Source organism: Denticeps clupeoides, chromosome 2 (assembly GCF_900700375.1).
Source record: "Denticeps clupeoides chromosome 2, fDenClu1.1, whole genome shotgun sequence".
Taxonomy (NCBI): Eukaryota; Metazoa; Chordata; class Actinopteri; order Clupeiformes; family Denticipitidae; genus Denticeps; species Denticeps clupeoides.
In genome coordinates, this window is record NC_041708.1 from 18,228,569 (window position 1) to 18,255,610 (window position 27,042).

General features: G+C 43.6%; 1 protein-coding gene across 2 annotated transcripts in view; it reads left to right on the top strand.

Annotated features, from left to right (window-relative positions):
• cadm1b (cell adhesion molecule 1b) overlaps positions 1-27,042 on the top strand; it is a 125,393-nt gene that overhangs the window by 87,287 nt on the left and 11,064 nt on the right. For both annotated transcript variants that reach the window (XM_028967061.1, XM_028967067.1), the window contains 6 exons: positions 7,737-7,883; positions 13,578-13,730; positions 14,135-14,272; positions 19,437-19,595; positions 19,975-20,071; positions 24,652-24,824. In XM_028967061.1, coding sequence (XP_028822894.1) covers positions 7,737-7,883; positions 13,578-13,730; positions 14,135-14,272; positions 19,437-19,595; positions 19,975-20,071; positions 24,652-24,824 — 867 coding nt within the window. The remainder of the gene's footprint in view (positions 1-7,736; positions 7,884-13,577; positions 13,731-14,134; positions 14,273-19,436; positions 19,596-19,974; positions 20,072-24,651; positions 24,825-27,042) is intronic.

Here is a 27,042-nt window from a genome sequence, read left to right on the forward strand (position 1 = left end):
CTTTGTATGAGATTACTCATTCAAGACGCTCGCTCGCTTAAATCATGATCTAGATATATTGACCCATGAATAACGACCTTCGCCTGATCCTTTGCTTGATCCTTTGGACCACAACGAAATCCATGTTCCCCTGCTTTCCTGTCATCCTCCCAAGTCATCCTCCCGTCCAGCCCACGTTCCCGGACAATCCTGAAACCCGCAGTCTTCCTATTCTCTTCTGCCCCGGTAACCCTCATGGTAACCCCCGACTACACTTCCTGCCGCGCTGCGGCACGTCCACTGCTCCCTCCACGTCCGTGGGGTCGAGGACACCGATCACGCAGTTCAGGTGCTCCCAGCGTTAACTGAGACGAGGGAGGCGGCGAACATTCCAGCGGGGCGTGCCAGAGACTGGCCGGGGTGACGGTGCCTGCGGACGGCGAACAGGATGCCGGTCCCCCACGGACAAGCCATGCTTTGGCCGACTTCCTCCCCCCTTTTATGGACCGTTTTGTGGGGCACTCCCAGGTGGTAGTGCCTTTGAGGGGGGAGTACTGTCATGATCTGGACCGGCAGGGGTGACTCCGGATCCGGAGTTCGGCGCGGAGTTTCATGTTCGTCTCGTATAATGTTCCCTGATCGTGTTCACCTGGTGTATATTTATATAATTGTATAAAACTATCCTGTTCGTGTCTGTTCGCCGTCGGGTCATTGTGCATGTTTATGTTCCCTTGACTGGTGTAGTTTGTATTAAACCCCTGTCCTGTGAAATAGTGCGAATGCGTCCTCCTTCATCGCCATGTCCAGCCCACCCGTGACAATTAGTATAGTATAGACTGAGTATAGACTATCCCCAGTATGGACTAGGATTAGACTAGTTAATTTCAGACTGGTTTGGAATGCCACTGGTGAAGGTAGGTGCTGTGGTGCTGTGACTCTGCAGTTTTTGCAGAGTCACAGCACCACAGCACCTACCGTCACCATGACCCGACGGCGAACAGACACGAACAGGATAGTTTTATACAATTATATATATAGACTTTGCCCAGTAGGAAAATTCCTACTTTGCCCAGTAGGAAAATACAGTGCTCACAGCAAATTTATAGTGATGAAAGAACCAGACATTAAGGTCTGGTATGGTATGTCTGTGTGTGCCCATACTAGTTTGTAGCAATGATTTGAGTAATTGTACCCTGAAAGCAGCCAATATTTATGTGAAATAATTCTGCCTGGTTGAGGGTGTCACACTGCTCTTCATCTGGATGTCGGTGTGTCAGTTGGGCATGATGATGTCACCAGCTTGCAGATTACGGTGGTAGCTGCTGCTCTTGAAGGAGGTCAAATGAATCAGGCCAGCTGAGCAGTCTGTCAGCGCTGTCAGCTCAATGGCAAATGCAGCACCGGAGCTCTTTCAGCCAAACACAGCTATGAATGATGGGTAATAAAAGTTATTTATAGGGTTATAAATTAGCTCAAAAAGGACTAAAAATGACCTGAAACTCAAAGCTCCACAATCACTATATCTCCCAGTGAACCTTCTATCAATAGGGTACAGTAGGGTTCTACCAAGTGGGTACAGCCAGGAGACGAAATGCGAAATGCAGGAACATCGGTACAGCTCTCGGATGGTTCTTCATATGGCATTGTCAGGAATATATAAATAAACAGAGCTGGAAGAGTGGTTGGTGAGGGCTTTAATTGACCCAGTCCATAAATGTTCACCCATTGTGCCTTTGGTTCTTTTTCAGAATGTGATGGGAGAATTTGAGGCAAAATGGGCCTGAATGAAAACGTGTCCTTTAAAATCTGGTGAAAAGATCTTGCCCTTGATGAAGAACTGTGGCCTGTTCATTATTTCTGTTCATTTGAAAACACACAACGAAACTACTGATTGTAAGTAACTTTGGATTATAAATCAATAAATAATTAAATTTTAATAGAAGTGATGGAATCACATTTATCAGACGACATAATCTAAAGGTTTGAGGTTTGCCTCACCTCTTTTATGAAATTATAAATACTCCATGTGAAACTGGGATCTCTGGGAATCTCTCGGTCTCTCCCATGATGGTTTTCTGTCAAATACACAAACAAGGGGCAGCGGTGGCCTAGCGGTTAAGGAAACAGACCCTTTAATCTGAAGGTTGTCTGTTTGAATCCCGATCTGAATCCCACTGAGGTGCCAATGAGCAAAGTCCCCACACACTGCTCCCCTTGCGCTTTCATGGCTGCCCACTGCTCACCAAGAGTGATTGTTAAAACCAGAGGACACATTTCATTGTGTCACCGTGTGCAATGAGTCCAGCCAGACCCGGCTCTGAGGTGGCTCGAGGATGCTGTGTTTATTAGGCTGTCTGAATGTATAATGAATTTTTTTATTATTATTTTTTTTAGATTTGATGGGATTTCTGCAGGCCTTTCTGAATATCAGGCAGGGTTTCTGTGTGAGCTTGACAGCCCAGGCATGAAAAATTAGCATTTTGTTTCTTTCTGGCTTGTGCTAAGAGCCTTGCTAAGAGGTGTGAATCTAAAGCTTTAAAAAAGCGCTCTCAAATTTTTCATTCCTCCCAGCTCCACCTGGATAAATATAGCACAAGGTGACTTTGCTCATTTTCCTGTGCTCTCTTCAGCTACTCGCTCCACCTGCGAGGCTCTGGAACCTCGGGGCATCATGTAAACTAAAATGTGTTGAGTATGATTTAGATGGTTATTACCAGGCTGGCTGATAGGAAGTGATGCACACTGGAGATGTGGCATTTGGCCAGGCTGGGTGTTCTGGATCACAGAGGCCTTGCTGCTAATCGGCCGCTTCAATCACCGCGCACTGCAATGCCGTTCAGCCTTCAGCAGTAATTACCAGTCTCCCCGCTTCTCGCCCGCACCTGCCTCAGGGTCGCATCTCAGCTGGGACACAGTCAGGTGAAATACACAGCACTGTGCCGATCGGTAATCTCCATACATCTGCAGCAGTGCCGGGAGTGGGAACAGGAGGAACATCGCCTTGTGACTGATCCTAAACACACAGCCATGGAAACTATCAGCTCATCTCAGAGAAAGAAAATAAAGCTGATAGAATGACCGAGCCAATCACCTGACCTGAATCCTATAGAAAATCTATGGCACGAACTAAAGCTCAGAGTTGACAGAAGGGACCTATGGAACCTTCAGGATTTGAAAACTGTTCATGTTCTTCACATCTGAATCATGCATGCTTCTAGTTTCTCCATAGAAAAGCAGTCCTGAAGCTGGATTGTGTTCAATTCCTTTCCCTGATGTAATTTTATGTGAGTAGCACATTTCAGAAATATATTTATTTAGATAATTGGTGACATGCTAGACTTAATTTACCTGCTGTATTTTAAGTTGCCATTATTTTCATTGGTGATCTGTAGAAATTCATCCAACATTTAGCTTGTTTGCCTCTTGTGGGTTAGAGTAAGTGAATGCATGTACTGAATGTAGGCCCATTGTATACCACAAGGTTGAGTATTTTTTACTTCTACTTTATGGCCTTATTAGAGTTATGAGAATATTCTTATTTTTGTACAGTTCGATTCGTAGGTCAAGTAAAATTGGTTCAGATGGGCTGTGGTCTCAGACCTGAGACGTTTTTATTATTATTAGAAGTAGTAGTAGTAGTGTTGTTATTATTTTGAATCAGAATTGTGTTTATTGGCTAAGCACACACCAGGAGTTTGGTTCCTGCCATTCCAGGGTAGTCAAGGTCTCTGGCCTTGAGTGGGTGAAAAGTGTGAAAAGGTTTCTAACCTACAATTTAGCTGTCAGACAGGTCTTTGTTTGCCACTTTGCTACAACAGTGGGGGCAGGGTCTTCTGTATTTGGTCTTCCTGTTCTCTTCAAACTGACATTGGGTCATTGACTGAAAACCTTTTTTGCAGCATTCCAGAGGAGCTTCTCTTAGCCTTTCTGATTTCCTTGATCAGCATGTTCCTGGACTGTCTCACAAAGTTGCTGTAATCTGTCTGAGAATCATGGTCTGTTATTACTATATATGCAGAAGGTCTTGCTTGGCACATGTACGTAGACACAAAAACCAATGTAGGACGTGCTGTTTCTGCTTTGCCTCAGTGGTCCATTTATTCACTGTTTTAACTACAGGCTTTGCAGATTTTTCAATCTGGATGCAGACTTGAATTCAATGAACCATAGAGAGATCATAATGTCCCAAAGCTGCCTGGGGAATATAAGAATAAGTGGTGTAACAACGGTCCATTGTGTTATTATTCCTGGTGGAACAGTTAATGTGCTGTCTGTATTTTGGAAGTTCATTGTTTCACTTTGCCCTGGTAAAGTCCAAAAGGCCTAAGGTGGAATGTAAACTCAAACCAGGGTGAAGGAAGAAAACTCCCATGGTGAATAAAATGTTTTACAGTTCAGGTATTATGTTTAAAAGTGTTTGACTATATCTAACTGTGTCAACTGTGTCATCTGTACACCCCTGTAGCTACGTTATGCGATCTGTGCGGTAGAGCTAAGGGTGGTAAGGGTGGTAGTAGCCTAGTGGGTAACACACTCGCCTATGAACCAGAAGACACAGGTTCAAATCCCATTTAATACCATTGTGTCAAGACACTTAACCCTGAGTGTCTCCAGGGGGACTGCTCTGGATAAGGGCGTCTGATAAATGCTGTAAATGAAATGAAATAGAGCTGGTGGCTTAGCAAATACAGTGCATCCAGAAAGTATTCACAGTGCATTATATTTCCACATTTTGTAATGTTACAGCCTTATTCCAAAATAGTTTTTTCCTCAGAATTCTACACACAAAACCCCATAATGACAACAAAATGTACTAATGGGAAATTTATTTACATTTAAATGAAAAATCTTCACAGACTTTGCCATGAAGCTGAAAATTGAGCTCCGGTGCATCCTGTTTCTCCTGATCATTCTTGAGACCTGTACCTTTAATTGGAGTATAACTGTGGAAAAAACAGTTGATAGGACATGATTTGGAAAGGCACAGACCATTATCTGGGATAGATTTACTGAACTATGTTTCATTGAAACAAAGTGCAGAAGAACGCACCAATTTTTTGTCCTGTTCAGAAGAAGCATCTAATGCACTTTGTTGGCTAAGGAGCAGAGGTTTGCTAGGTGAATTAACAGGAGTGCAGTTTGAAACTGATGGAGTTTCACCAACACGTCAGCACGCTTCCTTCATCTGCCTCTCCTCCATGCTATGCAGAGAAGCACTGTTCCTTCAAGCACAATTTTCAAAAAACTTTCCAGGTTATTCATCTCAAAACGAAGGTGTCGCTCCCAAAGGCATCGCAATTCGCACAATATTAACACCCATAGACACAGACCAATTAATACATATCGCATATCGTCCTAACATGGAGAATCTTGACTAAAGGCTCCCAACAATCAAAACTAAGGACAGTAAATAATTAAAAAAATAATCATCAGCCCCATACGCAGTCTCAAAACCACACCCCTGCCGGACACAATCGCTGAGAGACCCCCAAATATGGCAAAGAGCACGATGTGTTGCATGTTGTGTTCGATGAATGGTGTCGATGAAGTTAATGCCTGCGTATTGTCCAGAATTCCAGGCATTGCGTACAACAGGCCATGTGGCAGACATCACAGTAGATTCTGAAGAAGAACGAACTAATATGGTGCGATGAAGTGTTTACATCCACAGGATCAAAAAACACCTATACACTGCAGAAAGTGGCTGGTGCCACTGTGCCTCACTTCTAAAAAGAACTGATTCAAGCCATGGCATGATACACAATAATGTACATACAGTTTATTTATTCAATTGACTATTGGAATTGGTATATAGTTTATTTTTATACAACTGTTATATTTTAATATATTCCTTTTAATTTCTTATAATTAAATATTGTTCTTGCTTAGCCAATTTATTTTGCAGGTTGTACTTTTGAATGGAAAACATATATGCATGTAATAAAAAACAGTCTTAAAACACCTGTAATTAGTTAAAATGAATAACTATATGTATATTCTCACAAGTAAGTAGAAAAAAATGTTTTATATTTGGTTCCTAATAAATTTAAAATGGAACATATGGTGTCCAAAATGTCACATGCACAAATGAATAGGTTGGTAATTTCTCTACTAAGACCTGTTCTCTTTTATAGCCAGTGGTGGAGGAAGTACTGAAGCTTAGTACTTAAGTAATAGTGAAATTAACCTGCAAAATATGTACTCAAGTAAAAGTGCTAAAAAGTGCTACATCAACAATCTTACTTAAGTAAAAGTCCTAAGTACTTACTTTTAAATTTACTTTAAAGTATTTTTTAAAATAAAAGTACTCACACAATGGCTTGTCTCAACCTCTGGGGTTTGCCATTTTGTAAAAGCATAGTACATATACTGACTTATGCCTGTACTGATGTCATTGCTCATAATAATTACAAGCAATTATACAGTATATGTGTATTGGAAGGTTTGGTGTGCTTATTGTGCGTGCACTCTGCAATACTGTGTGTACCTTAGAATTATGTGGATGACAAGTTATCTACTAGGTATTACCCACTAATATACCATTAAGATAAACCAATCAGGACATGATATATATTTAAATAATTTATGTACTTGCAAAACTATTCAACACTTCTGTTAAGAGCAGTAAAAGGGAAACACAACAGTAACCAAACACCAGTGGTAACAAAGTAACTAGCACAATCAAGTATATTATTAGACCTATTTACTGTGTTAAACTATGTATATAAATATCATTACGAGAGATTACATTTAAGTTAATACAAAACCAAATTGGAGGGGGTCCTGAAATATGTGAGAAACCCAGGAAATACAGGAGTGTGGGTCTATTGTGATCACATCTCTAGTCAGCGATGACTACCGATTGTGAAACAGGCGGAAAGCTCCACTTCCAGCCAAGCTGGACCAGTGTTGTTCATGAACTCATTCAATGAACGGCGTTCATTTAAACGCCAATAAAGCCTGATTGGTAGGAAATGGCAAACAACGCCAGAACGCAATAGGCAAACTATTTTTTCATCCAAGATTTTGAGAAAATTGTGTTCATAAAACGTAACGATTAACGGCATAAATTGTAGAAATGTAGTGGAGTAGAAAGAACAGATAATTGCCGCAAAATGTAGTGGAGTAAAATAAAAAGTATGAATTATTATTTTTACTTAAGTAAAGTACAGATACGTAAAAATGGACTTAAGTACAGTAACAAAGTACAAATACTTTGCTACATTCCACCACTGTTTATAGCAATATGTTTGATGCAGATTTATTATAAGGATGTAATAGTATGGGTTACTTGAGGAATATTGCTTACACTCTGGAGTAACTTCAGGAGCATTATGATTTAGAATAAAAAAATTATACTAATAGACCATGCAGTTGCAGAGATATTCTCTGTTTAATTTTGGGGATGTCCATTCAAACATTTTTCTTATAGAGAAAAATGTTTGGATTGCCAGATGTTATAAGCTCTTATCTAGTGAAAGTAATCTGGTTTGAAAAGCCAAACCCACAGATAATAAACCAAAAAAAAGGACAATTTGAGGTTTCCATCCATGTCAACATCTTCATACTGTATTATCACTATTATTATTATTATTATTATTATTATTATTATTATTATTATTATTGGTAATCCATTGTAACAAAAATGCAAGAAAAGCACACCAAAATTCTCTCTGATAATCATAATGTTGAACGTGGCTTGTTTTTATTTTTAATATCATGTTGGAATAACACCTCTTTCCTCTCCTGTTCCACAGCCCAGGGTCAGAATCTGGTGACTGACATGATTTCGGTGGTGGAGGGTGAGACGGCCACCATCAGCTGTCGGGTGAAGAACAACGATGACTCAGTCATCCAGTTGCTCAACCCCAACCGACAGACCATCTACTTCAGAGATGTCAGGCGTGAGTGCACCACTTTGACTTTGTCATGTCACATCTTATCACACAGCCACAATCACAAAAAACAACAGACATACAAACAGGGCAAAAGATAAATTAAATTTCTAGTGAAAACACTAAAATAGATCCATTCATAAAGGTATCTGAATGAGTTACAGTCTAAAACATTCATGTTGACTGTATATACAACTTGATTCTGTGATTTCAACCCAGAGAATGGGTCTTTTGATCAGTATTTCCTATTTTTATTGCTTTGCTGTCCAGTTAAGTAAAAAATATCTCCAGCATAGAGAGAAGAACACTCTGACTGGGAGCTTATTCATATGCTCTTGTGTCAGCATACACACAGACCTTATATATGTAGTGTTGATGAATGGTTTAGAGCACATGTTTCAAACTCGGCCAGATCACTTCATATACATTTACATTTCAGGCATTTGGCAGACGCCCTTATCCAGAGCGACTTACAACGTGATTTCAAGTTACCATCGATGAAGTGATCAGTTCTGGTTCATTAGGACACCCAACGATTACTACAATATTTTTATTCACTCTTGTTGTAGATTCTGTACATAAGTTAGACAATAAGAAATTTAATCTAAATATTCTCTAAAGAGGAAGGTCTTGAACTGCTGTTTGAAGGTGCTCACTGACTGAGCTGTTCTGACCTCAAGGGGAAGTTCATTCCACCATGGAGAAGAGTGTAGATGAATTTTTTCCTTTTACCTTTAGCGATGGAGGGACCAGGCGAGCAGTACTGGAGGCTCGGAGTAAACGAGGTGCAGTGCGAGGTGTAATAAGGGCTGTGAGGTAGGATGGTGCTACTTTGTAGGCCAGCATCAGTATTTTGAACCTGATGTGTGCAGCTACTGGGAGTCAGTGGAGGGAACGTAGCAGAGGGGTGGTGTGGGAGAATTTGGGAAGGTTGAAGATCAGTCTTGCTGCTGCATTTTGTTTGAGTTGTAGAGGTCGGATGGTACATAGAGGTAGACCGAATAGATCAGTTGTTCGGACCTGGCGATGTGACAATCGCTTTGGTGAGTTTGAGATAAAAAATAAAGAATTTCGTACAGATTTATCTGTGGTTTAAAGATCACATTTAAAGATCACAATGCAACTGAAGCGTTGCATTGTGGGATATGTAGTTTGTGTGTTGTCAGTGCTTTGTGTCAGATGGTCATAATCCTAGATCTGTTTGTAGTGATCTCGCAGGATGAGTTTGATACTCCTGGTTTATAGTCATTTGAACTTTCTTCGGCTTTCAGACAAGGCCCCGTCCTTCCCGGCAGCACTGTCCCAGGCAGCAGACATTAAATATCAAGCTATTAATTAATAAACAATAGTTGAGCCTAATTAGGGAGTAAAGTCAATTAATTAAATAAGAATGTGAAAAGTGAAAGTAATTAAAGTAATTAGGGCAAGACAGACAGAGTGATAATGCACCACCTGGTGGAACAGGGGCACAATAACATTGCAGAGCAGGTAGTGACAAGAACAGCACACCCGTAGAACCAGCTGTCCTCCTCTGCTGGCTGGGAGAGGGCAGACTGGTTCAGGATTATGGATACATCTCCAGGCTGGGAAGGCAGGCCTGAGATTCTCTCCACACGTTCAGTCGGGAGGCTGGTTCCCTCTCTGCGCTCTACTGACTTCACTATCTGCAGCAGGACCTTCAGCAGCAGTGTTCCTGTACCAGACAGTGATATAGCAGCAGAGAACACTCTCAATGGTTCTCGGTAGAACAATGTGGGGATGGGAGGAGGGAGGCTGTGAAGATGTGAAGTGGCTGTTGATTTTCTCTTAATAGGCTTGCTTTGCCTCCTTAATGGCCTGTGACAGTTTGGCTCTGGCTGTAGAATAAGCCTCTTTTTCTTTGGACCAGAAGTCAGAGTCCCTGGTTTTCACCATTTACATTTACAGGATTTATCCGACGCCCTTATCCAGAGCGACTTATAATCAGTAGTTACAGGGACAGTCCCCCCAGTAGCAATTTAGGGTTAAGTGGGATTTGAACCTATGTCTTCTGGTTCATTGGCAAGTGTGTTACCCACTAGGCTACTACCACCCACTTTCACCAGGTTCCGCAGCTTCAAATTCAAATTTTATTTGTCACGTACACAGTCATACAGTATGATATGCAGTGAAATGCTTGTGCGACTGCTATTGAACTCAATATTGCAAATATTGCAAGAATTCAAGTGAAACAAATATGCAAATATAAACAAATATTACAAATGTTTTTATTTTTACATAAAATATGTGTAACAAGTAGGGTGAAGGTGTGCAAATGTCTTGGGGGATAGAGTCCAGAAGTGATTGAAAGTGAAAGTGCTGGAGTTCTGTCCTATGTAGTGTTGTGGTTGAGCTCTCGTATGGCCTGCAGGAAGAAGCTCCTCCTCATTCTCTCTGTGTTGACCTTCAGGGAGCTGAAGCACTTCCCTGATCGCAGCAGAGAGAACAGTCCATTGTTGGGGTGGCTGAGGTCCTTCACTATCTTCCTGACCCTGGTCCAGCACCGCTTGCTGTAGATGGATTGAAGGTCAGGGAGCTTGGTACAGATGATGCGTTCAGCTGATCGAACCACCCTCTGTAGGGCTCACCTGTCCTGCATGGTGCTGTTCCCGAACCAGGTTGAGATTCCCGTCAGGATGCTCTCTATGGTGCAGGAGTAGAAGTTCCGGAGCACCTTGGAGGGCAGTCTAAAGCCTCTCAGGTGTCTTAAGGTGGAACACACTTGCTGATGTAGCTGGTGACTGAGATTGTGTATTCCCCCAAGTCCACAGAGTGATCATAGGTGGCTGCATCTCTAAACCTCTCCCAGTCTGTGCAGTCAAAACAGTCCTGGGGGCCAGAGATGGCCGCCTGTGGCCACGTTTTCACCTCTCTGATGGCTGGTTGATGATGGGTCTGTAGGTAAGTAAGTAAATGTGGTCTGATTGTCCGAGGTGGAGGGGTGTATGCACGCTGGTTGTTTGTGTAACAAGGGCTAACATGCTGTCTCGTGTTACAAAATGGATGTTTTGATTAAATTTTGAGGTTTGCATTGTTGAAGTTTCCTGCAACTATGAAGAAGCCGTCCGGGTAGACTGTCTTCAGGTTGCTGATGATGTTGTAGAGTTCACTGAGTGCACCACTAACTTTAGCTTTATTGTCAGTGCAAGGTGGGATGTATACTGCAATGATGATCTCAGCAGTGAACTTTCTCGGGATGTCATACGTTCTACATCTGACTGCAAAAACTTCTACGAGCTCTGAACAGTGCACAGAGACGATCGCAGCATTCCTGCACCAGCTGTTATTGATGTAGACACTCAGGCCACCGCTGCGCGTCTTACCAGGAATCTCTGTCGGTGCGGAAGCAGGTCAGCGTGTCCAGCTGGATAGCGGAGTCTGCAGTGCCATCGTGCAGCTAAGTTTCGGTGAAGAAAAGAACACAGCAATGTCTTATCTCTTCCCGGGAGGTTAGAAGTAGTATTAGGCAGTCCAGTTTATTGTCCAAAGAGCGCACATTAGAGAGGAGCAGCAATGGAACTGCGTGTCGGCTGTGGTTAGCTTCTAGCCTAGCATGGACCTCCTCACGCACAGCTTTCAGCGAACTTCTGGCCGCAGGGTCTTGGTGGTGTTGCAGTCCTAGGACACTGAAGGATGTGGCAGCGGTGCAGTCTCTCTAATGTGTCTTTATCAGGCTTGGTTAGATGGTGATTTCCAAGGTTGAGGAGTTCGGGGTTCTGATGGTCATAACACGACACCAATCACAGATATATTATAAAAAAAACGCACTATGGTCCTGACCCGGTGTAGTAGCTGGTGTAGCAGCTAGCGCTGGAGAGATAAAGGATCATCCAGCACTGGACCTGAGAATCCTGCTGGAACCAGAACAATAAATTAAGTAGAGTCAGCTGACGTGAGGCAAGAACCAGAGTTGAGACAACCAGTAGTTGTCCTGTCAACCCAGCTGAAACAATCGGGATGAATGGAGACTGGACTTCGCATTGTGTTGCTGGTGATTTACATTTACATTTTACATTTAGAACATTTATCAGACGCCCTTATCCAGAGCGACTTACAATCAGTAGTTACAGGGACAGTCCCCCCTGGAGCAACTTAGGGTAAAGTGTCTTGCTCAGGGACACAATGGTAGTAAGTGGGATTTGAACCTGGGTCTTCTGTTTCATAGGTGAGTGTGAATTGTCATTTTGATACACTGCAGCAGAGGGCTGAATGATTTTAAAATCGAATCGCTATTTATTTGAGAAAAATCACAATTGCACAGTTATTCACTATATAAGGTATATTAAAAACTATATAACTAGCATACCACGAGTTGAGAGCGATTTAAGTTGCCGTTGCTTTAACATGGGACACTTCTGATTTGTGATTGTCTATCATACAGGGACATCAGTGCAACATGATTGGACACAGGGGTGGCACGTGTGCTAACGCACTTGGTGTGCTACAGCTGTTTTTAGACTGGACACAACATGCGCTGCACTTTGCTCTGAAACCCATTATATTATGGCATGTGTGGTGCAAGTGCCTTTGCCAGTGCCAAATTCGAAACACTTGCCTGATCACTTTTGCATATGCAAGTGCAGGTGCAGCAGTTAGGTTTTTTCTTTTGTGGTGCTGCATGGCATGGTGCCCCATCATGCTGGAAAAGGCATTGTTCTTCACCAAACTGTTCTGTTCTTGCATGGTTGTGAGAAGTTGCTGCCGGAGGATGTTTTGGTACCATTCTTTATTCTTAGGCCTAGCAAGAGGGCATGTTGCATGTGGGTACAAATCATCTCCCTCTGAACAATGTGATGTATTTTTCAGATTTTACTTTATTTAGTCCATGTGAGATTTTTAACATTTCCTCTTCCTCACATTTTGGCTGAGGTCTAAATAGCATTACTAACCAGCTACAGCACAATGCAATCAAATCCACTTATTGTCAGGCTCTGCAAGAACTTCAGATCCTGTAATGTGTCCTAATGATGGTTTTGCTTTTTTTTTTTCATTCCATCCTCCAAACCCTGTTTATGCTTTTTATCAGCTATGTACGGCGAGAGGGCCGAGCTCCAGCCTCTCAGGTCTGGTAGGGTTCAGATAGCAACCATCAGTCAGTTAAATCCAGCACTCATCCAGCCCTCATCTTTATTCACACTTGGGAAGAATTTCAAGGCCTCACCAAATTATTAAGGTCGAGGACTGGCTGTATGCATTCAGGATTTAGGATTAGGAAGCTGACAAGAGCTGTGAGTGATGGTGAACATCAGGAACATTTCTCTCTATGAATTGATGGTTCTAGTTTTTCTCTGTCAGATTTAGGGATACAACCAGCCCTGAGTGTCAGTGTCATTTTTGGTTTGTTTTTCACACTGTTGGGAGAAGATAAGTCATTTTGAATTTCTAATGTTTTCTCTGCAAAAATGACTTTTCCTGACATCAATAGAGCCCTCTCCAAAAGTATTGGTATTGATACATACCAACAAATTATTAAGGGGCCTTGTCAATGAGACAAGGAGATATGTCTCATAGAAAGTAGAGAAAAAAATCTAAATTAGTGAGTGACTGAGATGTTGAGGGTAAATTGTGCTAGACTTCATTCTTTTTTGTCTTAAAGAAATGTGAGAATATTTCAGACTGTTCAGCTGTATTGGGGGTTTTGGTGAGTTTTAATGAGTTATTTTTTCCTGTCACATGTCTCCACAGCCTTAAAGGACAGCCGCTTTAATTTGGTCAACTTTTCCGACAACGAGCTGCGGGTGGCACTGACCAACGTAACGCTGTCCGATGAGGGGAGGTATGTGTGCCAGTTGTACACAGACCCACCACAGGAGGCGTATGCTGACATCACTGTGCTGGGTATGTCACATCTTGATTAACTCTAACTCATCTGCTACGGCTCTACTGCAGTGGATGGTGAAGCTGTTTGGGGCTAGACACAGCAGTTCCTGCACTCTCTGTCTGGTTTTATGATGCTGTGAGTTTAGACATCCCGAGTGCTTCAGTGAAACAAAACTCACTTTAAAGGCATGACATTTTTATAAAGCGAAACTGTTATCAAAGAGCTGCAATTCTGACAGACCTCCAAAACAGTCATTTTAACCACATAATGTGTTTTAATGTTCCTTGATTTAAAACATTATTGTAATGTACTGTACCACTCAGGTCATTACACAAGCTTGAAGCCCCCATCAGCATATGGGTCTGATGCATCCATTCACCAACAGGTGAAACTTTGTTTCTTTTGTTTTCTCTGATGCCAGTTCCACCTGGCAGTCCCATCATTGAGTCGCGGGAGGAAGCAGTCAGTGAGGGCAATGAGACAGAGATCAGCTGCACTGCCATGGGTAGCAAGCCGGCCGCCTCCATCACCTGGAGGAAAGGAAACAAGGAGCTCACAGGTCAGTTGAGGATTGCACGATTTGTTTCGTTTTATTTTGCTATTACGTGGAGTAAAAATCACTTTGTGGAAGTAAGAGTTTCACAGCTCGTGGAGGGGAACAGTAGTAATGTGTTACAGGAGTAGAAGTAAAGCTTCAATCACATGCAAGTATATGCACCCATTGTGCAAGATCAGAATTAATGACTAGGCTTTAATTATTAAAGCCTGTCATGACACGCACATGAACTTCAATGACATCCCATTTTTAATTCATAAGCTTCTAGGAAGGCTTGCCACAAGGTTTAGGATTGTGTTCCAGAAGAGCGGAGGATGAGGTGGAGGACAAGTAGGAGGCTGTAGAGGTGAGGTGACAAGCGGCTAGAGTTGAGAACAGTGAAAAACGGGTGGATACAAAGTGACAGAGGGAGATAAGTCAGTAAGAGACAGGGTTGATGCAGGAGTGGATGCGATATGGACCACTGAACCTGGGGGATAACTTCTCCGACTTGGTCCGAAGGTGCAGGTTCCGAGTGGACAACCATACTTGGTTGCCTGCGTGATACAAACAGCGAGGAGGGTGATGCTGGTAATGCAGATCCACTGAGCTTTGCATGGCCTTGATAATGGATGCCTGGGCCTTCAGCCAGGCCCAACAACAGCGCCGGATGAGGAGCTGAAGGGACGTCCACTGCTGGATCCTGGTGTAGGAAGATGTGCTAAACCTAACCTCAAATGGGCTGAAACCAGTGGAGGGTGATGTGTGTAAATTGTTGGCCAGTTCAGCCCAGAGTAGATACTTGGACCTGTGAACTGAGAAGTGCTGAGCTGAGTGAGTTTGTCCAACAAACTCAGGTCGGCGTTGGTTAAGTATGCTGGGAATCTGTCACCACCTTCCCACGTCCCAGACCACCACGACCCAGACAGTCACATGACAGTTGCAGCTCCAAACCTGTTAACCCCTTAGGGTCAGGGGCCTATAAGGCAGTGGCAAAGCAATCAACACAACACTTACTCACCTTTAAATCTATAACTAGCAAAATACATGGGTCAGCACCCATCATAGTAAAGCTGGGCAGACAGTGTGCAATTTCTGGCCCATTTTGAGCCGATTTTTCACTTGTGCGATAATTACTGGAGTTAAAACTTGATCATATGTTGTGTGTTGTTGATGTGGTGGATCAGTTGTTGTACTTTAAGTCCATCCCGAATGTCCGAGCTCCTCACCCTATCTCTAAGGCTGCGCCCGGCCACCCTACGGAGGAAACCCAGGACAGATCTCATCCACCCCCAGGGCTCCGCCACTGTGTAGCTATTTGACTACCTCAGCAATTTCTGCCCATGAGATTGGACATTCCATACCCAGGTATCCCAGCACTGGTTCATCCTTGGAATGCACATTGGTGAGATTGAGGTTCTTCAAAGTATTCCTTCCACTGCCCGACTATAGCCCCATCCCCACTGTAAACAGTGTGAGCAAGTTGCTGCCTTTGTCTGCTCTCACCCGGCACCAGAACCTCTTTGGAGTCGATTGGTAGTCTTTCTCCATGGCCTCACCGAACTCCTCCCAGTCCCGAGATTTTGCCTTGGCGACTGCCACTGCTGCACCCCGCTTGGCCATCCAGTACCTGTCTGCTGCTTCTGGAGGCCCACAGACCAACCATGCCCTATAGGCCTCCCTCTTCAGCCTGACAGCTCCCCTAACCTCTGGTGTCGACCAGCGGGTAGGGGGTTTCCGCCACAACTGGCACCGGCAACCTTGTCAATGTCCCCCACTGCTCTCGGGACGTGGTCAAAGCTCTGCCAGAGGTGGGAATTGAAGACCATCTTGACAGCTTCCTCTGCCAGTTGTTTCCAGCAGACCCTCACTATACATTTGGGTCGGCCAGGTCTACATGGCATCTTTGCCTGCCATCTGATCCAACTCACCACCAGGTGGTGATCAGTTGACAGCTCCACTCCTCTCTTCACTCATATGGTCGCAGGTCAGATGATACGACTACAAAGTCAATCATCGGCCTGCGACCTATGCTGCCCTGGTACCAAGTGTACCAATGGGCATCCTTATGTTCAGCTTGCACAAAAGTCCAATAATGAAACACCACCTGAGTTAAGATCCAGCGGGCCATTTCTCCCAATCATGCCTCCAGGTGCTGTCATTACCCATGTGAGTGTGTTGAAGTTCCCCAGCAGGATAATGGAGTCCCCAGTCGGAGCACTCGACCCAGGGACTCCAAAAAGGGTGGGTACTCTGAGCTGTTACTTACAGCATAAGTGCAAACAACAGTCAGGACCCATTCCTTGACCCGAAGGCGCAGGGAAGCTACCCTCTTGTTCTAACAAACAAGGTGAGAGTCTTGGGGCTAACAAAAAGCCAACCCTTCGCATCTCACCCAGAGCAACTCCAGTAAAGGAGAGTGTCCAACCTCTCTCAAGGACTTGGGTTCCAGAGCCAATGCTATGTGTCGAGGTGAGTCCGACTAAATCAGTACCAGTACCGCTCAACCTCTTCCACAAGCTCCAGCCCCTTCCCCACCAGAGAGGTGATTTTCCATGTCCCAATAGCCAGTTTCCTTGTCCAGGGATCGGACCACCAAAGCTCCCGCCTTGGTCTGCCACCCTATCCACATTGCACCAGACCCTTCATGTTCCTCCTGCAGGTGGTGGGCACCAGGCACTCGCTCACAGACCCCAACCCCAGGCCTGGCTCCATGGTGGGGCCCCCAGTAACCCTCCGGGTTATTACTTCTATGAAAGGTCTTCTGAAACGTTCTTTGTCTCACCCTTTACCTAAGATCAATTTGTCATGGGAGACCCTACCAGGGGCATCAAGTGCCCCAGACAACATAGCTCCTAGGATCATTAGAGTTCTCAAACTCAAACAGAACATGATGAACATCTGAACCTTGGCAAAATGATTTAAACTCAATCATTTAGTTGTGAATGTAGGAAGGCTGAGCACCTGTGGTGAAGAATCGGCTTCAGGTGTCATTAGAGATTCTAAAGGAAAAACTGTGCATATACTAGTGAACAGCCTGGAATTCTCTTCCGTACCATTTTGTGCGGACGAAATTTAAAATATTAGAGCTCTCATTACACCCCACTTATGATCCATTTGCTTCACCTTCTTGCTCAACATCCTTTAGTCAATTTAAGCTAGTGTCTCTGTCCATCAGTGAGGAAGTTATTTTGAATATGGAACAGATAATACAGATTGTCCCATTGTCTCATTAAAGATATTTTTATGGTTTTAGGTCCTTGCATTCAGACTCAGACATTGTATTAGCCTACCTCGAACAGGCTTTAGTGCAATCACTTATAAAGAAACCACATCTAGACACTCTAGACACATTTTTTATCATTTCTAAACTCCCCTTTATCTTGAAGGTTTTGGAAAAACTGATTCTCTCACAAAAACCAAAAATTTTCCCCCAAACAATTTGGCCAACATCAACATCAAACCAACTTCAATATTTCTTTTGAGATATTGCTGAAGGAATCTCGTAAACTATCAATGCTTAAAGAAGGAGATTTTAGAATTTAGCTAGGCATGTCCCCTAAAGAAGCACTCAGAAGGTGACAGAACATTGGAGGGGAATAACGGATTAATTCAATGGATTAACTCCAAGGTAGCAATTTCTGTTTGAGTGAGTGAAATGATAAAATTAGGGACTTCTGTAATCTAAATGTTTGCTCAAAGTCTATTTGATTATCATTCCTGGGCAAAATTAAGAAAAAACGAACACCAATTGAACAGGAACAGGAAGATGTGAGATTTTTGAAAGGTAAAGAAAGAAGTAAAGTGAATGGAAATATACAGTGGGGCAAAAAGGTATTTAGTCAGCCACCAATTGTGCAAGTTCTACCACTTAGAAAGATGAGAGAGGCCTATAATTTTCATCATAGGTATACCTCAACTATGAGAGACAAAATGAGAAAAAAAATCCAGAGAATCACATCCTCTATGGTCTACCTCTATGTACCATTCAACCTCTACAACTAATACAAAATGCAGCAGCAAGACTGAGCTTTAACCTTTCCAAATTCTCCCACACCACCCCTCTGCTACGTTCCCTCCACTGGCTCCCAGTAGCTGCATGCATCAGGTTCAAAATACTGATGCTGGCCTACAAAGCCAAACATGGAGTAGCACCATCCTACCTCACAGCCCTTATTATACTTCGCACTGCACCTCATATACTTCGAGCCTCCAGTACTGCTCGCCTGGTCCCTCCATCTCTGAAGGTTAAAGGAAGACACTCATCTAGACTCTTCTCTGTCTTGGCCTGTCTTTGTGTTAATTTGTGTACATTTTGTTAATACAGTGTGTCTGCAGCATCAACTGATGTGTTCAGAGCTTATTTTATCCCATTGGTTAAAACAAAAGAACACATAGGGTTCTGCTAAAAGTGCCCATGCAGTCTTTTTTTTAACGCTGTTAAGATATATGTGATGATTTTCTAGATCATGTGGAAAAAAAACCTTTGTGCTCTTTAGAGAATGAGCAAATGAACCATAGGTCACTGTTGGCCTCTAATTATTTCTCACTTCATTAAACAGGCATAAACCAGCATGATCAGCAATGCGAGAGGAGCCCTGCGTCCCAGCAGTGTGTTAATTGTCTCTGAATGATGGGGCCTTTGACAGGAACAGGCCCGTTCCTACCAGTCTTGTGCACCACTGGCTGCTTTTGAAGCTTTAACTACAAGTTAGACATCTTCCAGAGACACAAAGTTGACCAGCGACTAGGACAATTTTAGCATCTCAGACAGGATAAAACAGATATGATTAAAGTGGACACAAGCAGGTGCTTTCAAGTCAGAGGTGCTGTAAATAAACCACCTTACATCCTTCCAAAATGAACATTTTTGCTGAATGTGTTAATTGGATATTTTTTATAAACCTCTTGGCTTCATGGCAGTCTAACTTTCAATTGTCTAGTGAGTCGGTGGTTGTGATCCTGTTACCTTTTAAATTCTGCAAATTAAGGGATAAAAAATATGCCTGATGGAAACAAGTCAATTCTGAAATTTGCAAAAAATGTCACACAACATTGAAAAATGTGGGTTATCCTGTGGTTTGAAATCCGATCATGTGTGTTAAAAATCTAACCTCACCACCAGCACTGAAGATTTTTAGTTCAGCCATGGATAAGTTTAATCAACGTTCCTTCTTTAAACTTCCAGGTGTGTCGGTGGTTGAGGAGACGTATGATAGGATGTTCACCATCACCAGCCGCCTCACGCTCATGGTTTACAAGGAGGATGATGGCACACCAGTCACCTGTGTCGTGCACCACCCAGCCACGAAGGATCTCCAGGCCCAGACTTTTCTGGAGGTGCAGTGTGAGTGGCCCTGTCTCCATTCTGCAGCCCACATGTGCTGTAAATAAAGTATTGATTCATCTGGGGATACGGTGAATGTCAAATCAAAGAAAGGTTCATTTACCCTCTCCTGATCTTTGCTGCTTATGAATTAATTTGGATACTGTAGCTGACTGTGTACTCTGACCTTTTTGAGATTAAAGACAGGAAGGATTGGCTCAACTGTAACAGATTGACATTTCAGTGAACTTGGGGGAAAGAGGAGAAAACGTCATGACTGCTACCTAAACTATTGGAATTAAACCTTATATGTCTGTAGCTGCATGAGCCAGGTTGCACTATGGCAACAGTTCAATTCCTGTATGGTTTTTTTTTATGTGCGTGTGCTTGTGTTCCGTAGATAAGCCTGAGGTGAAGATTGTGGTGGAGTTTCCTGAAGGCTTGACACGGGAAGGAGAAAACCTGGAGCTTACATGCAAAGCAAAAGGCAAACCTCAGTGAGTCCCAACCTATGATCCATGTTGTATTGATTTGTTTTTTGCAATTTGAAGTTCTTTCTAATTGAATCCAGAAGAAACATTGTGACATCATTATTATTTATTATTGGAAGTTGCCTAGTGGGTAAGACACTCGCCTATGAACCAGAAGACCACAAAATCACAGGATTAAACCTCACTTACTATCATTGTGTCATTGAGCAAGACACTCTGAGTGTCTCCAGGGGGACTGTCTCTGTAACTACTGATTGTAAGTCGATCTGGATAAGGCCATCTGATAGATGTAAATGTATTATGTATTATATTATAATAATAAATACAAAAGTCTGGGTAAACACACAAAAGTTTGAAAAAATCCAGTGGCATTTTGCAAGCTGCAAGCAGCAGCCGTGATGTTTAACAGCTCATTGTGGTCAGCTGACGGCTGATGGCTCCTCCTGAGGTTGCACAGGACCTGGTGAGGGTCAAGTTAGACATTTCCAGGTTCAACTGCAGTCTTTTCCTTACTGGGCTGAAGTGTCAGATGCTCTTTTGGCTTCCTTTCATCTGCTGCCTTTATTCTGACTGCTCTTTTCACCTACTGCAGCAGTCCGTCAGGAGCTCCACTGAGGACATTTATTTCTGGCAGTAGTAAACAGTACCAGGTACATAGAAGGTACTGCATGTTGCTGTGCAGTTTATAAGGAAGGGCCAATGCAAAATTTATGTGTTATGAGACTTCTGGCAATAAATGGTAGCTAGCATTAAATAAAGAACTGAAACAACATATTGATTGCTGCTACAATTTTTAATTGCATAATTGACCTAGCATATAAAAGAGTCACTTTTGGGGCAGTGGTGTCCTAGTGGGTAAGGAAACGGAAGGTTGCAGTTTGAATCCCGGTCCGCCAAGGTGTCACTGAGGTGCCACTGAAAAAAGCACCGTCCCCACACACAGCTCCCCAGGCGCCTGTCATGGCTGCCCACTGCTCACTCAGGGTGATGGTTAAAAGCAGACACATTTTGTTGTGTCAGCGTGTGCTGTGCTGCACTGTTTCACAATGACACTCACTTCACTTCACTTTTTCACTGACTTTTTAAGAAGGAGATATTTTGAGGTAATGCAACCCTTGCTTGCGGTCTGTACTTCTGATTTTTGCTCTGATAAAAAAAAATGTCATTGCTTTTCTATCATATAAGTGATTTAAAATAATTACGAGCTGCTTGAGTGACTGAGGTTTGATGGGCTGTTTCAGCAGACCAGTTTGCATGGATTCACAGGCCTTTTGCTGTGTGAAGTGAATGTTCAATAATGCTGACTCAATCTTCAAATATTTGAACTCAATGAATGCTGCAGGCAACTGAATCTGCCAGAGGATCCCGAGACTGAGCTTTGAAACTTTACTAATTCCACTATATAATTAATCCCCTTCTGTCACGGCAGAGATGAAGCATGAGGCACTGGTTCACGACTTTGAAGCTGAAGTTGAAGTTGAGCTTTATTGTCGTTTCAGCTATAAACACGTGTTAGAGAGTACCTAGTGAAGCAGAATAACATTTCTCTGGAACCTGGTGCTACATGAAACACTTGAACAATTAGACAAAGTTACATACTGACATAAATTGCATGTGTCTGACAGACAAACTGGGCTACATAAAGTGCAAACAGGGGACACATGCAGTGAAAAGAGTAGCATTTAACTAAAACACGTAAACAACAATGAGACAGATGGCGCTAAACGGGTGAAATGAATAATAAATGTGCAAAGTAAAATAGTGTTGTGCAAAATGGAATGGATAATAGACCGATAATATTACTCAATATAACAGAGGTAGGTTGTGTGTCTGAGGGTGTCAGACCAGAGTGGAATGTCTGTGGAAAGAAGCTTTTGCACATTCTGCCAGTGAGGGTCCGGATGCTTTGGTATCTTTTTTCGGATGGTTAGGAGTGGAAAGAGCATTTGAGGGGTGTGTAGAGTCCTTCACAATGCTGGTGGTTTTCCGGATGCAGCATGTGTCCGTTATGGAGGGAAGAGAGACTCCAATGGTATTTTCAGCTGTCTTCACAATCTGCTGTAGGATCTTCTGCACAGACTGAGGTCCAGTTGCAGAGGGAGGTGTTCAGGCCCAGCAGGCTCAGCTGCTCGACCAGGTGCTGAGGAATGATGGTGCTGAATGCTGAACTGAAGTCTATTAACAGCATTCGTGTGTATGTGTCCTTATTGTCCAGGTGGGTGAGGGTCAGATGCAGGGTGGCGGCGATGGCATTGTCCGTGGAGCGGTTTGGACGATAGTCGATATGCAGTGGGTCCAGGGTGGAGGGCAGCAGGGTCTTCATATGTTTCATCATGATGGGTGTAAGTACTTCGACATGGTCACGTGGTGGCCTTGAGACACGTAGGAACACTGCGGTGCTGAAGATGTTGAAGATGTCTGTGCGAACATCTGCCAGCTGGTCTGCACATTTTCTGAGCATCTTTCAGGAAAGTTGTCTGGTCCAGCAGCCTTTCGTGAGTAAACTCTCTGAAGAGTTTACCTCGCGTCCGCGGTGGTTAGACACAGCAGCTGATCACTGGAAGGAGGGTTGGACTTCCTCACAGTTGTTCTGTTTGTCAAATTGTGCATTGTCATTCATCGCACCTGATAGGGAGGAATCACTGTCACATGCAGAGGCTTTAGTCCTGTAGTTTGTGACGGCCTGAATGCCCTGCCACATGCACCGTGTGTCACTGCTGTCCTGGAAGTGGCTGTGAATTTTCTGCCCGTGTGCACGCTTTGCTCCTCTAATGGCTTTAGACAGTTTGGTCCTCGCTGTTCTTAGGGCCCCCTTGTCACCCTTCCTGAAGACAGGGTCTTGAGCTTTGAGCAGTTCACGTACCTCTGCAGTCATTCACAGCTTTTTGTTTGGTCTCATGGTGATGGACTTGAAGACTGTAACGTCATTGCTGCTGATGTAGTTGTTGACTGATGTCGTGTACTCCTCCAAGTTGATGGTGTTGCCGCTGTTGGTTGCAGCCTCACTAAACATTTGCAAGTCAGTGCATTCAAAATAGGGCGGGGCTCTGCGTAACGAACGTCACATACTGGTGGCGTTACAGGTACAGACTTCAACCTGAACTACTTAGACCAAGACAAGCAGTGTAGGACAATGTCACTAATTGTTCCATTTGCCCGTTTGATTTGCTTTTCCTTTGCTTTTGTGAGCATGAGAAAGACAGTCCTGTTTTTTCATGGAAGGGCTTCAAATCAGCTCGGTGCTGCTACTCTGATTATGCTGCAGGTTAAAACTGCCCAGGCAAACTGGGTGATAAAACCATGTGTGTTTCAGACACAGTAAAATTACAAAAAAGTAGTTAATTCCTCTCACACCCATATCAAAAATCCAAACATAAGACCAAATTAAAAGAGAAATCAACATGGTCAGGTTGTATTGGGTTTGCTGCTTTGTTAATAAAGAAACATTCTGTTTTATCAAAATAGAATGTATAGCATGAAAGGAAACCAAATGACTGGAATATGTCTAGAATCTTACCTCTTGAGGTTAAGAGTTGTTTATTTATAAATAAATAATATATCCAGGATTGTGTTTGGTATGAGAATAAAATGAGAACTTATTTGTCATTGCCAATTAGGGCTATGAATGTAGTAAGGGCTTTAGCTATTTTGGATTTTGAATGAATTATCAAAGGGTAGGATCTCAAACCAATTTACGATCGCCTTTAAGAATAATATGATGGAATCTAAACAGGAATGTGTCTTCTAAAAGGGAAGGCACAATCCCAATTGGGGGCATAAATACATGAAAGGATTACAGGGGTGTAAAATAATGCATTGACAATATAATGATCCATTCGGATCTCATATGATTTGTTCCAAGGACAATTGTAGACAATGGTATAATAGAACAGCTACACCTTCAAGCCAGAATGAAAAAAAACATGTCCAATCCTTGCCTTTCGTAGTCTATGATTACACAAATGCAAATGAGGTTCCTGGAGGATAGCAATATCAGTCTTCAAAGCCTTCAAATGAGAAAACACTTTAGATCTTTTAATAAGACCCCCTGTCCCCTAACATTCCAGCTCACCAGTCTGACTGCTTTCAAATTGTCTCTCTCTCTTTCTATTAACCTTGATATTTAAGCAAAAATAAAAAAGAACGTAACATGGATGAGCATCAGGGGGAAAATACACACCACTGGTTATTGAGGTGAGAACTGCTTCCCCACAAAATGAAACAATAACGTAGTCCTTACTTTAACAATAGCAGCTACAGTTATAATGCACAAAATAACAGCAATAGTTAATTAACACTCTGCCCTTGAAAAATTAATTCCATATAGATTAGTATCACAGTTGACACATTTATAATGTTTAAATACCCAGTTGTCTCGGTTGATTGGCAGTTTTAATTTTAACCAATTTATCATACTATGTGTCATACAGTAACCTCTGAGTTTTGACACTGTGTACTCAACCCCAAAGATGACTGATTTCTATACCCACACAATCTGACAACAGTGCTGGGATGATCAGCTAAGCCAGTATGGCTTTGGTTGCCACTACATCAATTTACATGTCACTGTGATGCTTCTGTTGCAGGCCTCACCAGATTAACTGGCTTAAACTGGATGACGATGTCCCCTCCCATGCAGTGATTACAGGCTCAGACCTTTTTATTGAGAACCTCAACAAATCCTTCAATGGAACGTATCGATGTGTGGCTTCAAATTTAGTAGGAGAAGCTCATGACGACTACATCCTCTACGTGTACGGTAAGCACAGTATTCCTTATCCACTTCCCACCAGTAAACATAAACACGTCCCAGGACATACTGGTTTTAGAAATTTAAGAAGAAATCTATGACCGATCAGTCTAATGTCAGTTTAGCCAATCACATGGTGCAATCTGATATCTCCAGGATTTCTGTGAAATCTGTCAAGGCAGTGTGGGTTTATGTTGTCTGTTCAGATGGGATTCACTGCATCTCATTCAAAATGAAATTTTTGACGGGTATTAGGACATCTGTTTCTATCTGTTTTGATGTGCAAAACACATGCTCACATTATCCAGAGACACTTACAACCACATGAACTTTAGAGGTTATGCATATGGCTTCTCTAAAAATAATATTAGTATTATTTTTAGTATTGTCGCAGCAGCACAACGAGGGGGAGTAATTGCCTACTTCAGCCGCGCCCTCAGCCGCTCTGAGCAGAACTACTGCGTAACCCGGTGGGAACTGCTGGCCCTGGTGGAGGGGGTGAGACACTTTAGACCTGCAGGGCGTGGATATAGAGAAAGAGGGGGAAAAGAGTGAGGTGAGGGCCACCACTATTCTAGAGCCCGCTGATCCCTGGGACCCCATCATCCAGCCAGTGCTGGTATGGAAGGAGATAGGTCGGAGGCCTAACCGGCAGGAACTGGCACTGCATGCCGGGGCAACAAAAAGTCTGGAGGCTATGTGGGATGCCCTGCAGCTGAAATAGGGTGTGCATGTGGCAGCGCAACTGGGGCTCATGAGGTGCTTCAGCTGGTGGTGCCTAGAGGAATGCAGAGGAATGCTCCAACTGGTGCATGGGGTGAGTGGCGCAGAGGTTCTTCTGGGAATGAAGCCGTAGAGATGTAGAATGGTTCTGCAAATGCTGTGATATCTGCATAGCCAAGAAATGGCCACAGAGCCAATCAAGGGCACCCCTTCAACAGTTGCAGGTGGGGGCACCAATGGAGAGAGTGACCATGGATGTGCTGGGGCCCTTTCTGACCACTAGGCGAGGAAATATATATGTGTTGGTTGTAATGGACTACTTTACAAAGTGGCCACAGTGATTGATTGCCTGATGGAGGGGATGTTTTGTCGATTCGGCATCCCACGGGAGCTACACAGTGACCAAGGATGTAACTTCGAGTCCCGCCTGGTGACAGAGCTATGTGGCCGCTTGGGGATTTCCAAGACAAGGACTCATTTGGCCATGCTCACCAGCCAGCAGAAACAGGATTGGGATGAGCATGTGCCATTATTACTCCTGATATACCGGAGCGTGGAACAGGAGTCGACAGGTCGACATGCTGGGCAGGGAGCTGCTGACACCAACTGACCTGATGTGTGGGCGGCCTCCGGATGACACGCTGCCCAGCACCCCAAGTATGTATTACGTGGTGGCTGTACAGCAGCAGATGTAGGCGGTACATGAGAGAACATCTGGGACATCAGGCAGAAAAGAGCCTATGACCACTGAGCCAAGGGACGCAGGTTCCAGCCAGGCAAGCGAGTGTGGGTGTACAACCCAAAACAAAGGAGATGGGGTTTGCCCAAAGCTAACATCGAGCTGGGAGGGACCATGTGTGGTGCTTACACGGCTGCCGGATGTGTTGTATTGGGTGAAGACAATGGCAAACAAACGAATAGTGCTTCACCTGGACTGGTTGGCACCATACCTGGAGGATGTGGTTCATCGGCCAAGTCCAAGGGACAGTGGACTAGACAAGGGGCTGGGGAGGCAGCAGAAGGAGAGCCGGGAACAGGGCGTCTGGTCGAGGCGACCCCAAGAGTGACTACTGAGCAACATTCGGGGAGAAGACGGCGGGCTCAAGGGTGGTATGCAGACTTTGAAGTGGGGGATTGGTGACAGCGAGGGCGCTGTGTTCTGTTATGAGGGGGGGTAATGTAGCGTTGACAGCCAATAGGGCTGGGTTCATTTGCATTTGCTCGCCTCCTAGGCGTTCAGGGAGAGATTGACTCACTGTCTGGGTGAATGCTAGTGTGATTAGTGAGTTCATGTTCTGGATAGGGGTGGAGTTTAGAATAGGGCCGTACTGTGATCTGACGTGAGTGCTAACCTCTGTTCAGTGTTAAATAAATCAAACATGGCTGAACGTTCCACACCCTTCGCTACAATATATACTCTGTTGGTAATATATAGTGTCACAGACTCCTATGGTTTTGTTAGTCTTAATTTCTTGTTACAGAACTATAACATACAGTTCATAAC